This window comes from Ruditapes philippinarum, unplaced genomic scaffold (genome assembly GCF_026571515.1).
Source record: "Ruditapes philippinarum isolate M1 unplaced genomic scaffold, ASM2657151v2 ctg9886_1_1_1_1, whole genome shotgun sequence".
Taxonomy (NCBI): domain Eukaryota; kingdom Metazoa; phylum Mollusca; class Bivalvia; order Venerida; family Veneridae; genus Ruditapes; species Ruditapes philippinarum.
This window is the reverse complement of record NW_026853895.1, coordinates 8,463-23,006: the sequence shown is the minus strand read 5'-3', so window position 1 is coordinate 23,006 and position 14,544 is coordinate 8,463. Positions and strand designations below refer to the sequence as shown.

The 14,544-nt window shown below is 34.6% G+C and overlaps 1 protein-coding gene and 1 non-coding gene across 2 annotated transcripts; one reads left to right on the top strand and one right to left on the bottom strand.

Annotated features, from left to right (window-relative positions):
- The first annotated feature begins 3,238 nt into the window (after positions 1 to 3,238).
- Positions 3,239 to 4,303, top strand: LOC132738267 (probable serine/threonine-protein kinase DDB_G0271682). Its single transcript, XM_060725735.1, has one exon. It carries the CDS (start codon positions 3,239 to 3,241, stop codon positions 4,301 to 4,303), a length of 1,065 nt encoding a protein of 354 aa, XP_060581718.1.
- A 4,681-nt stretch (positions 4,304 to 8,984) lies between these two features.
- Positions 8,985 to 9,070, bottom strand: Trnay-gua (transfer RNA tyrosine (anticodon GUA)). The gene is given in 2 exon segments: positions 8,985 to 9,020; positions 9,034 to 9,070. It is a non-coding gene; the product is annotated as a tRNA-Tyr (tRNA).
- Between the last annotated feature and the right edge of the window lie 5,474 nt (positions 9,071 to 14,544).

The window sequence follows — 14,544 nt, the reverse complement described above, 5'->3', positions numbered from 1 at the left end:
ATAAGTGAAAGGTTGAAAATTCTTCAATTGACAGTCACAGTCCGGTTTAATTTTGATCATCCCTCGTATCACTGTCAAGTTCGATAACAAGCAAAATTAATCTAGTCACTCTAGATTTATGGTACTTGAAATGTGAAAAAAAGTTTTTTTAGCCTTTATAAAAATAAGTCATAAGTAACAAGTCGTAAGTAACAAGTTATAAGTTACAAGTCACAAGTCATCATGTAGCTTCTTTACTATGCCCCCACTTCGAAGAAGAGGGGGTATATTGCTTTGCACTTGTCGGTCCGTCGGTCTGTCGGTCCGTCGGTCCGTAGACCAAATGGTTTCCGAGTGATAACTAAAGAACCCTTAGGCCTAGGAACTTCAAACTTGGTATGGTGATTGGTCATGACCAGTAGATGACCCCTATTGATTTTGGGGTCAAGGGGTCAAAGGTCAAGGTTACATTGACCTTGTATGTTAAAACGGTTTCCGATCAATAACTAAAGAACGCTTAGGCCTAGGAACCTCAAACTTGATATTGTGATTGATCATGACCAGCAGATGACCCCTATTGATTTTGGGGTCAAGGGATCAAAGGTCCAGGTCACATTGGCCTTGTAGGTAAAAACGGTTTCCGATCAAAAAATAAAGAACCCTTAGGCCTAGGAACTTCAAACTTGGTATGGTGATTGGTCATGACCAGCAAATGACCCCTATTAATTTTAGAGGTCAAGGGGTCAAAGATCAAGGTCACATTGACCTTTTAGGTAAAACCGTTTCCGATCAATAACTAAAGAACGCTTAGGCCTAGGTACTTCAAACTTGGTATGATGATTAGTCATGACCAACAGATGACTCCTATTGATTTTTGGGTCAAGGGGTCAAAGGTTAAGGTCACATTGACCTTGTAGGTGAAAACGGTTTCCAATCAATAAATAAAGAACGCTTAGGCCTAGGTACTTCAAACTTGGTGTTATGATTAGTCATGACCAGCAGATGACCCCCATTGATTTTTGGGTCAAAGGGTCAAAGGTCAAACATTGACCTTGTAGGTAAAAACGGTTTCCGATCAATAAATAAAGAACCCTTAGGCCTAAGAACTTCAAACTTGGTATGGTGATTGTTCATGACATGCAGATGACCCCTATTGATTAAGGGGTCAAGGGGTCAAAGGTCACATTGATCTTGTAGGTAAAAACGGTTTCCGATCAATAACTAAAGAACCCTTAGGTCTAGAGACTTTAAACTTGGTAAGATGATTGGTCATGACCAGCAGATGACCCCTATCGATTTTGGGGTCAAAGGTCAAGGTCGCATTGACCTTGTAGGTAAAAACGGTTTCTGATCAATAACTAAAGAACGCTTAGGCCTAGGAATTTCAAACTTGGTATAATGATTGGTCATGACCAGCAGATGACCCCTATTGATTTTGGGGTCAAAGGTCAAGGTCACATTGACTTTGTAGGTTAAAACCGTTTCCGATTAATTACTAAATAAACGCATAGGCCTAGGAATTTCAAACTTGGTATGATGATTGATCATGACCAGCAGATGACCTCTATTGTTTTACGGGTCAAGGGGTCAAAGGTCAAGGTCACATTGACCTTGTAGGTAAAAACGGTTTCCGATCAAAAAATAAAGAACCCTTAGGCCTAGGAACTTCAAACTTGGTATGATGATTGGTCATGACCAGTAGATGACCCCTCGTCGGTCGGTGCGTGCGTCCGTTAAGCCCTGTGTTGTGGGTTAAGTTTAGAGGGGGTACCATGTCAGCAGACATTTCTAGTTTTATTATAATTTCTTACTTATTTATTTCGTTTATACATTTCAGCCATCTGACCACATGTCAGGTCCTTCAAAGGGCGGAAGGCACAAAGATCACAAAGTTCACTTTGGATGGCTTCATTTCAGAGAAGAAAAAAACGGAAAAGGATGCTATAAACAAGTAGAATCAGTGAAACAATGTGGGGGTGTTAGAACAATTACCTATTCTATTAAAGATACCCAGAATGTTGACTCCTTGCTTGACTTAGGTAAAAAGTTATTCTTTCCAGAGGGAAAAAGTCAGAAGGGCGCACTGGAAGACATGGAGGTTCATTTATCTCAGTATGATGGAACCGAGATAATGGATTTCAAAGACAGAAATGGAAATGTGTATTCTTATCAAGACTTTTTGAAATCATATGGAATGTTTGCATCCCAACACTACCTATACATTAAAACTAAATGTAAGAAAAGTGAACACTCAACTGAATCAAGTTCTTCTAAACAGGATGAAAAACATGCTACGTTTGATACTGACAAAAATGACGGGAACGAAAACGAAGACATTGTCAGTAAACAGTTCTTAGAAGAAAAAGGCATTCTACTAATTAACAATCAAATACCTAACAAAGTGCTCATTAAGTACACACGCACCCATCAGTCTGCTTATAGTGGAACATTGACATCTATCAGTGCTTATTCAATAGATGCATGTGAAAAACTACTTATTGAAAACAATGATGACGTGAACTGTATTTTTGAAGAGTTTGTACCTTCATCTATACAAATTGGAAATGTCTGTTATCTCGATAAATATGAAAACATGTTTTTATTTCCCCAATGCCAACAATTTGAAAGCATTGTTGTACATGGTCCAGCTGAAATCTGCGGGACTGAGGACAATGGAAAGTCATTGATTGTGGGAGTTCTTACAACCAAACATGGACTGGGAGAATGTAATTATACTTGGAATCACAATGGTGAATGCATTTACACAGGACCTAATAGATGTATGATGAGAATAGTTGAGCCAGGTTTATACAACGTCACTATCGAACATGAAGGATTTTCATACACTTTCAACCCACCTATTTCTGTGTCAAGGTCAAGTTCAAATGTGAAAGTAGTGTGTCCTTCAGAGATACAAAATCTTGAGCACAATGTGCAACAAGTGCATCCGTTAGAGGAACAGAAACCTGAGCGAAATGTGAAACAAATTGTGCCTTTAGAAGTACATAATCCTGACAAGAATGTGAAACAAATAGGATATTTAGAAGTACAGAATTCTGAGCTAAATGTGGAACAAATTGTGCCTTTAGAAGTACTGAATCCTAAGCAAAAGATGAAACAAATTGGGCCTTTAGAAGTAAAGAATCCTGAGCAAAATGTGAAACAAATTTTGCATTTAGAAGTATAGAATCCTAAGCAAAATGTGAAGCAAATTTTGCCTTTAGAAGTACAAAATCCTGAGCAAAATGTCGAACAAAAAATGAGACCTTTAGTGGTGCAGAATAACAAGGGCAATGTGAAACAAATGGGGCCTATAGAAATACAGAGTCCTGAGAAAAATGTGAAACAAATGGGACCTTTAGTGGTGCAGAATAACAAGGGCAATGTGAAACAATTTGGGCCTATAGAAATACAGAGCCCTGAGCAAAATGTGAAACAAATAGGACCTTTAATGATGCAGAATAACGAGGGCAATGTCAAACAAATGGGACCTTTAGAGATACAGAATCATGAGCAAAATGTGAAACAATTAGGATTTGAAGAGGAACAGGATCAAGAGCCAAGTGTGAAACGAAACGGACCTTTAGAAGTACATGATATTGAGAAAAATGTGTATTCAGATAGTTGTGTAACTGAATTACTTGGGAAAAAAAATGAGAATCAAGGAGTGCAACAAGACATTGGAAAGTATGAGCCTCCAAGTAAAAAAAATAAAACAAAGTCATCTGATGAATTGCATGTAGATCACTTGAATATTCCTTTTGAAAACTTCGAACTTCTTGAAAAAATAGGCGGAGGCGGATTTGGAGAGGTGCACCGAGGCAATAACCTTGGTACAAATATTGCTGTTAAAAAATTGAAACTAAAGCGAATGAAATTAGTAAAACAATCAGTACTAAGGGAAGTTGAAATTAATAGCCATATTCGGCATCCGAATATTGTTTTGCTTATGGGATATTCCATAAACGCTGATCACCTATACATCCTCACCGAACTGATACAGGGTCCTTACCTAGATGACCTTTTGTTTGGAGAAGAAGGACATACTCTTCAAATGAGTCAGAAACATCTTATTTCTCAACAAGTTACGCAAGGAATTGCCTACCTCCATAACAGAAATCCGGTAATAGTTCATAGAGATATTAAACCAGAAAATATATTGTTATCACCAAACTTTGACACTGCTAAAGTGTGCGACTTAGGTTTATCTAAATTAAAAACTATGAACACAATGCATTCAACAATTTTTTCAAAAGAATATGATGCAACCAGGTACTCCGGCGTACCAGGCCCAGGAAATTCTCGTAGATCTGTTGTCTGCTAAACCACCGTCAGATATTTGGAGTATTTCCTGCACTTTTTCTGAACTCTACACAGAAAAAGAGATATGGGATACAACAGATATGGATGTGGATGGGGCAAGTTCTATTGAAACCATTGCCAATGCCATGAGAAGGAAAGAGGTTCCTCATGGCTTAGTTCGTTTGAACACTCAAGAAATGGTTCCATGTAATTTATAGCAGATGACTTGCAGTATGAGATTGCCTTGCGTCCTACAGCCATTCATTTTTGCAGTGTCTTTCGGGAAGTTACATGGAAATTGAAGAACTAAAATGATGGAAATGATTAATAATTCGAAAAAGATTGTACACTACCGAAAAAGTTACATTTAGCAATTGTGATTTGTTGGTGTATTTAGTCCCCTACTGGTCAAAGACCGAATCGGGACCCATAGGTTTAGTCATCATCTGTCGTCAAACTTTTCCTAAAAAGTTAATTGCTTCAAATGCTTATTGACTGTCATTTATTTCCATCTAGCTACAATGTCAAGGTCACAAGTAGAGGTCGAGGTACTTTTTCAGCTTTTGACACAGTCAAATTAGGTCACTAGGTCCAGTCTCCTGTAAGACATATTCTTTTACCCCTGTTTGTATGCTTGTCCATCTGTCTGTCTATCTTTGTGTCGGTCGGTCCGATCAAGTCCAGGCCAGGCCAGAATCAGGCTTTGTATGTTTGCATAAAATTCAAACACATCTCTCAGAGGAGTAAGAATTGTCATTAACAAATTATAACTGACAAGTCACAAGTTTATGTCCTTATTTTTGAAAGAGGAGAGGTGTAGTTGTATGGGTCCTTGTAAGATCCAATAAAACAAGGGCTGTTTGAAAAGTATTGTAAATTGACCTTTTTCTGGAAAACAAAAAGAGATATTATAAAAAGTTTAATTGCATTTGCTTATCATATATCTTCTTGCTTTACAACCATATAATATTGCGAAAATTAATGCACGATGCATAGCAGCAATTCATATTAGTAGTGGGTATGGTTTATTTAATGGGCAAAAAATCGAATGGTTCTCTTCAAGATTTTAGATAGAGAAAAAATACGTAGTTTTAAACAGAAAAAACATTCTTTAATGTGCAAAACAAACCTTTATAATATCTTTACTTTCAGAAAAAGGTTTATACATGTGGCAATCATTTTCCTTGCTTTGTTTATGAGTTCATTCTATAGTTGTAAAAAAATTAATCAAATGGTTTCAGAAATAAATGTAAAATCTTCGAGGTATTTTTCTTTGCAACCAAAAACACCTTTGCATGTACCTCATTGAGGAAGTTGCATGCCAATGTGACACATACTTCTGCCCATGATACTGTGCCAACATGAAACAAAAAATGCACCACAATTTGACAATTGGCTTCTGGGGCCTTAGCAATAGAAAGAGGGACCTGGGCGTGCAACACATCGTCTATTTCTAGTGGAAAATTTGGCTAGGCTATTTGAATATTCTATCATCATTTTCTCCGGAAACAAAATGTTTTACAAAAATGTGACATTTGACCTTCAAGTGTGACATTAACCTTGATGCGAGGAGTCTGAGTGATACCCAAGACATCTGGTAGAATTGAACATTTTTGCCAGGTTTTATGAAATCCAATCATCAGTGAATGACTTATGTTCGAGAAACAATACATTACACCACAATTTGACCTTTGACCTCTAAGTGTGACATTGACCCATTGACCTTGGACCTTCAAACGTTTTATGTAAATGCACCCTCAAGAGTTCTATCTACCACATCCATTATCCTGTTTAATGGTCAAAAGGTCAAGGTAACTATGACCAACAAGGGCAAAGATTTTAAATGGTAATATAATCTAAGTGCTTTGACCTAAAGCATTCAAACTTTCTAATATATATACACACTTTGGTTCGGTACTGTGACATTGACCTTTGCCACTGTTACTTTAAAATATGTGTTGAAGGCAGTACTTACCATGTTGCATCATCATATGCTGTTTAAAGGTTATTGATGTTTTCTGTTTGAAAATATTATTAATTTACAATTTAAAGAGACTCCTATACATTGTACTTTTGTTAATGAGTAGCAGGCACGAATGAACTTTGTTCAAGACATACATTTATAATTAAACTTGTCAGTTAACCTAAAGTCATCGTCATGTTGTTGATATATGTTGTTTGGATTGTGGTTTGTCTGTCAAATAAGTCTGACACATAGATAGATGGATTCCAAATTATATATTTTTAAACAGATTACACCAACAATCTTACAACAGCATACATGGGTATGCCATGGTAATTAACCATATCTGCAATTCGCAAAACACAATCTCATTGACTGTTTCAGTTTTGAGATTCTTGCGATTAATCCAAATACACCAAGCTCATTATTGTCAATGAGTTCATTACTTCCTGATGAGTCGTCTTTACATTATGATTAACCCAAAGCCGTTGCCACAAAGAGCTATAACCCAGTGTTTGTCCACAAGTGTTCAGCTCTCGGTGAATGGTATCAATAACTGTGGCAATTGGAGGGTAGGGTTGTAATCCCCGACGTTTTAGATTAAACTTCTTTAGGATTCTATATAATTGCCGCATTGACAACAAAATTCCGTGTCTATTTAATAAAAATCCTAGAATCTCGGTGTATTTGAAACCAAGCTTGAAATATTCAATAATAAGTTCGGACCTCTGATTCAAAGTTTTCTTTGGCAAATAGGTTGGTACAACACATATCATCACATCAAATAGTGCCAAAATCATTAATATTATGAGCCAAATCTTCATTTTTATTTCTGCTCATCTATATCAGTATCTGTCAGTATCTCTAAAATAAATAAAAATAGTGTGAACTGTCAGGATAATAAGTGCAAATAACAACAATATATCTGGTACTATATGTTCTAGCATAGTGTAAAGAAAAAACTAACATGATTTGTTCATGATTTGTTGTTTGTTTCAATCCTGAAATTGTGAGCATCACTTGAAATTCACTATTGTTTTTGTCATATTTTAGCCTGAGCTGTGATACATATGTTGCAACCTATCCTTTTATGTGAACATGGAAACTTTCTTTAAAGATTATACAAATAGAATGCACTTTGTTCTTAGTGTTAAATTTAGCTTTAACCTTGCTCAGACATATAGCTTTTAAACTTTAAGGTATCACCTAAACGGTAATAATGTAATGTCTTAAAATCTATACTTAGTATCATATCTCATATTTGAAAGATAAATACAATGTTCAGCATTGAGATGAAGGACAAACAAAGGTCTACAGCTGTTTCACAACACTCATTACCTCCTGTTGTAAGTATGAAATTGTAAGTAAGAAAACTTTATAAACTGTATGTTAGACGAGGACAATGGAAAAGAAATACATGTAACTGAAATTGCAGACCCGGTTAAAATGAGTCTGTTGTAGACAAATAATGTAAAATGCAATATCTTAAACATTATTCCGCATACATTATTATTCAGTTATTATGTTTGGATTCAAGTGATATAACCGCTCATGGGATCACATATCAGCTTGCTGAATTACAAATGTTTCTCTCCCTTTTTGGTCTCTCTATCATTAATGTTATCATTGATTAATTGATTTGTCCGTTACAATGGTCCTGTGTGGCTAGGTAGTGTTTGGGCTGCCTTTAGCTAATGTCGCTCTACCTTGGTGATCTTAGTTAAATCGCCCTTGTGGCTGATGGGTTGCCTTAAAGTGTTATGTCATCAAAATCGCAGCCGCAGTTTATCCCTGCGTGATCTTAAGAGGCGACTTATAGGTTCAAATCTCTTTGCATCTCTTAGCTTCAGCAGATGAGGTGGTTTTAACCCTTGGTGCTGCTTTAAGTTTGTGACACCCGTGGATTGCCAAAATCATATTTCCTGTTTCGGCCCCATATGACCTAAATTGTGTTGATGCGCTGAAAACCAAATAAAACAAACTTTGTTTAATACTATTTTCCTTTATCAATTCATCAAACGTTATATATTAATTTAGATTACCAATGAAAAGAAATAGATCAGCCGTCTAAAGAATATAAATATGAGAAAGGAATGCTCAGGAATTAGATACAATCCTGTGAGTAATCATGCATCCTTTTTTACTTTAGTCAGCTGACTATGTTGTTTAAAACAAGTTTATTCTAAAAACTATATTTTCATAATTTTACAAAAGTACCATGACAGTCAACATTACTTTACAATAAGATTTCATATAACAAGAGATGTGAGACATTTTCTGTTATATATTTTCGCTTAATGCTGGCGATACAATCATAGAACTGGTAATAAATCGCCTTAAATGGTACATCAAAACTAGCTAAACAAATCAATAAAACGTGTAGACTTATGAAGAATTCATATATCTTAATTACCCTAAACATATGATAGACAATTTTCTGTAACTCTTTCCCTCGTATCAACTGATTAAATCTCTCTGATGCCTAAAATATGACATGTCATAAAATATGACGAATTCATCAAGATCGAGAAGTTTCTCAGCATTAATACGTTCTACATAAAGATTTTCTAGAGATCTTTAACAGATGTAATCAGAAAACATATATTATAATAGTGAAAATAGATAGATTTGGTGCAGAAATGTAGGTACCGGTGCGGGGGAGTAGGTTTGTTACCAGAGGTGCTACCGGATTCCTGGTTCCAAAAATAATTTGTTTTGGAATACCGTAACAAAAGGAAAGTCCCGCGAACCGGATTCGAACCAGTGACCTAAGGATGACAGAATTACCACTACAGTCCTCCGCTCTACCAACTGAGCTATCACGGGCAGACAAATAATACTAATTTTGTTTTTAATATAATTGTATTAGAAGAAAATGTATCGTTAACAATTAATCACATGGCATTTACATACTCATTATGTATAAATTAATCAGTCTCACTCTTGTAACTATTGTTAGTATCAGCAATAAGAGAAAATATACAAATGATGTTAGATTTATAATTCATGCTTATATTTTTAACAATTAACAAATACGTTTGATCCAGTTAAGCTATATTCATTTCTTTCATTTATTATTACATATTTGTTCGTCAACAGTTCTTTTTTTACTACATATTTACATCAAACAAAATGTACGATGAATTCTGCCTAAGGCGATGCTTGGGGACATAAACGTTGATTTTACCACTACCGTTCATGAACATGCAAAATCCAAGGTTTCCTTTTTTTCCTTTTTAATTAATATTCTTGAGATTAAGATTAATTACTCTGTATTGCATCCATATACTTTTAAAATAACTGAGCAACAATGCATAAAATCTTTAGATTGTTTAGTTCATGATACTCAAGCATATGCAGTTCATGGTTTCTTATTAGATAAAATGAATACCGACGTACGTATGACGTCTTACATCATCTCTAAAGTTTTCTGATAATAATGTCTCATTTTTAAATACAATGTACTTCTAATGGAGTATTCTTTTAGAATTCGTATTTGTAGGCAATATTTCATGTTATTTGACTAATGTATCAGTCTTACTTGGTTGTTCATGTTGTTATGTCTATTGTGTCATCCATTGATTGGTTCTAGTGTTATTTTTGATGTATCATAGTGCATTGGTTAGTCATGTTGTTATTTCTGATGTATCTTTTTTCTCCTTTTTATGATTGTTCCCGTTATTATTTCCGTTGTAATATTGTACATTGGTTTGTCATGTTATAAGGTTTAATATATGATTGACCTTTGGTTGTTATAAATAATTGATTGACCTTTGGTTGTTCATGTTATTTATATCTGATTGACCTTTGTTTTTTCATGTTATTATGTTTAATATATGACTGACTTTTGGATGCCGTGTTTAATATTAAAGTCAGTTTGTTGAATTACAAATGTCTCTCTCCCTTTATATAGATAATGAATGCTAATATTTCTGTACCATTTTACAAATAAGTTTGATCATATTAAGCTGTGTTTTATTTGTACAGGCGGAAATCCTCAAGAACGCACAAAAAGACATAATAAAAGAATTAACGCTATTGTAACCTGAAGTTAGACTAACACGCCAAATTTGACAATGCTGTAGACTTAAGTGAACATGACATTACAATAAGATTTCATAAAACAAAAGAAGAGAGATTTTTTTCCTGTGATATGTTTTCGCTTAATTCTGGCGATACAATCCTAGAACTCGTTAAAAATCGCCATAAATGGTACATCAAAACTAGCTGAACAAACATGACCTGTCGTTTGTATCAAACTTGTAGACTTATTAAGAACAAGTATATCTTAATTACCCAAACCGTATTTAAGACAAATTTCTGTAAATGTTTCCCCGGTATCAACTGATTGAATCTCTTTAATGCTTAAAATTTGACATGTCATAAAACATGATGAATTCATCAAGATCGAGAAGTTTCTCAGCATTAAAAAGTTCAACATAAAAGATTTTCCAGAGATCTTTAAAGGACATAATCAGAAAACATATAATATTAAACACAGACTGGACATGTAAGGGTAAAACCCGGTGCTAGAGAGCAGGGTGGTTACATTGTTTTACCAGTGCAGATAATGTCTGAGCCTGCAATTGTCAATTTTCAGAACATATTACTTAATGACTTGTATTGAACACATTTACAAAAGAAAACGAGTCGATAACGCATAAAAAATCTCTTCATAGATATTCATATTAGCAATATAAAAAGTAAGATGAATAGAAAATATTTTTTTTTATTTTTGTAGTGTTTATAGCGCTACCCACTGAGCTATCACGGGGCAGACAAAGTGTAACTTGTGTTGTTTTTTACTATATTTGTAACAGAAGAAAATGTATCGTTAACGAATTCATCAAACTGTCATTAACATACTCGTTATGAATAAATTATTTTCACTCTTGTTACTATAATAAGATTACCAGTTATAATACAAATGATGTTATATGTATATAATATGCTTATATTTATAAATTTGATCCTATTAAGTTGATTCCTTATACATTTATTGTGTTAGTAATTGATGATAACAACAAGTTAGTTTGTTACGTTTGTTTTGTTTTTGTTTTTTTAAGTATCCCTAAAAAAACCAACACAGCAAATTTCATAAAGTTGCAGGCTCAGTTTGATTTAGCCTGTTCATGAACGTTAGTGATACCGGTATTGCAAGCTACCGTCGATGCCCTGCCTGCGACAATTTATAATTTTGGCGTCCAGATTTTCCGGCATTCTTAAAATTTGGAAATATCCACAGATGTGTTGATGAAACATTCACTGTGACATTTAAATTGTAATAATGTTTGTGTTTGTGCCCAAAAAAGAAAACAAGTATAGGTTAGAGTGCATATTGGGTGTTCTTCGTAAATAAGAAAGCTAAAAAGGAGCGGAGCTTGCGAAGCGACTGTAGCTTTCTTATTTACGAAGAACATCTAATATGCACTCTAACCGGCTTAGTGCTCCGCCCATATTTTTCCGCCCAACACACTTCGTGACGTCACACGATAGCCTAAATGTGTATAACCATATTTGGAAGAGGTAGCGGTACACATTTTCGGGTCACGTGTTTTGCAATAGCTAATTTCCGCATTCTGTCTAGGTAAATCAGACAATATCACGGTGCATATCCATATCGGTACCCTCTTTGCGAAATATTCTCAAACGGTACCTTCTTTGAACATGCACAGGTCATTCTCTGCTAAAAATAAACCAGCGATGGATAACAATGCAGTAAAGTTTCATTGTAATAAGGAAAGGAGGTATGACACGTAGAGAAAGATGTATACCACGGAGCACTAGAATGTTTTATTTATGTGCTGAATTGTCATGTGCCCGATTTTCATGTACTGCAACTTCACAATAAGCTACAAAAAGTCGACATGTTTTGCCTCGCCCGTCACCTCGACATATTTTTCGGGCTGAAATGAACCTGTGGCTTGATTATATATGCATCATACATTTATTATGTTCATATACATGTCATTTTCGGACAAATGGCAGTATATTGTCAAAAATAAATGTAACATTCATAAAAAACACTCTACTTTCGGTTTTGCAGCGACACGGGCTGTAATATTTACATAAAAAGTAAGAACTATTACATACATATACTTTGTTGGAATAAAGTGAACTTTTTATTTGGAAATTATAGAATGATACTGGTTCCGTAAGTAATAAAACATTTTTTTACTGTTCTTTTGCCTGTTTTCATTTCAACGAACCTCTCTTTTTTTAATTATATGCTGAAGTGACGATATACATGTGCGTGTACGGAAAAAACATGATGCATAAATATTGATTAGTAGGAGTAAACTTCAAGATCTCTGCACATGCGTATATTTCACTTTAGCGCTCTTCGAAACTTAGCTCCGCCCACTTGCGTTTTATAATATAAAACGTCCAGTTTATATAAAATCTGTTCTATTAAGATTTGAAACCTGAAAATTTGAAATATCCTCGTCGGTGATTGGCTTAAAAAAATTGGCGAGCACTAATTAGAATTATAGAAAATGGCATTTGGAAAGGGCAACCTGCTTATCATAGACAGATGATAAAAGACAAATTTAAAGGCAAGCAAAACAATGTAACAACTTACCCAACAAAGAAGTAAAAATATATTTGATTGAAATAAAAATGATATAACACAACAAGAGTACCGTGCTGAAACCAGTGACCTAAGGATGACAGAATAACCACTAAAGTCCCCCGCTCCACCAACTGAGCTATCACGGGGCAGACAAAGTATTGTCATTTTGTTTTTAATATAAATATTAATGGAAAATGTATCGTTTACTTATTAGTCAAACTTTCATTTGCATACTTATGGAACGCCATAGCTGCCTTATATAAACACTTCAAAAGTGGTCATGTCCTTTTGTCAGCTGGTGCTGTGGTTCTGATAAATGGTTATGTGGTTTTAATAAATGGTGATGTAGTTGTGATAGATGGTCCTGTAGTTTAAGTAAATGGTGCTGTGGTTTTGATAAATGGTGATGTCGTTTTGACAGATGGTGTTGTAGTTTAAATAAATGGTGCTGTGGATTTAATAAATGGTGCTGTGGTTTTGATAAATGGTGATGTGGATTTAATAAATGGTGCTGTGGTTTTGATAAATGGTGATGTCGTTTTGACAGGTGGTGCTGTAGTTTAAATAAATGGTGCTGTGGATTTAATAAATGGTGCTGTGGTTTTGATAAATGGTGATGTCGTTTTGACAGATGGTGCTGTTGTTTTGATACATGGTGCTGCAGTAATGATAAATGGTGAGCTCGTTTTGATATATGGTGGTGTCACTTTGGTACCTGGTGGTGTCATTTTATATATGGTGATGTTGGTTTTATAAATGGTGCTGTAATTTTGCTATATGGTGATGTTCTTTTTATAAATGGTTATACTATTTTGATGTATGGTGATGTTGTTTTTATAAATGGTTATACTATTTTGCTATGTGGTGATGTTCTTTTTATACATGGTGATACTATTTTGCTACATGATGATGTTCTTTTTATAAATGGTTATACTACTTTGCTATGTGGTGATGTTCTTTTTATAAATGGTTATACTATTTTGCTATGTGGTGATGTTCTTTTTATACACGCTGATACTATTTTGATGTATGGTTCTGTGATTTTTTATTACGATGATGATGAACTATTTATAGATGACCTGTTTGTTTACCGGAACATTTTGATTGGTTATTTTAAAAAATGGAGACGTTTTTTCGACAAATTCAGTACACTCTTATCTGAGCTTCATCATATCTTGACTGTTATTTATCCCAAAGTATTTCATTTCCTGCATAGATAATTTGCAAACAAAATCAGGCGTGATCTTTTCATTTTGAAACTATGTCCACAAGTTACCCATTCCAAGGTTTTTCAAAATTGCTTCCCTTGTTTTCCACCAGTTAAATATTTCAACTTTAATTTTAATTTATTAATCTCAGAGAAAAACATTTAACCCTTTCCTTGATAAGCAAATTGTCAAAAATGGCCGTTTTCATTGGAAAGCCTCCTGTTACAAGTTCAAATTGCTATGGAACTATGAAAAATGCTTCGATACTGATGAAAATTGGCACAAATGTTGACTGGACAATAGCCTCTGTACATGTAACAGCATGTTCAATCTTAAATTTCCTGTAAAATTGGCAAAGGGGAAACGTCTCAAAATTGCCAAAAATCAATATTTTGCATTGTTTTTTTTTCCATCAAAACTGATTTCAAGTGCTGCAACTTCTAAATGGATTGAGATAGAGCAAAAGGCTTTTCAGCGTTGGTTACACGTTACCTTACGATCGACCTGAGGCCATTTTA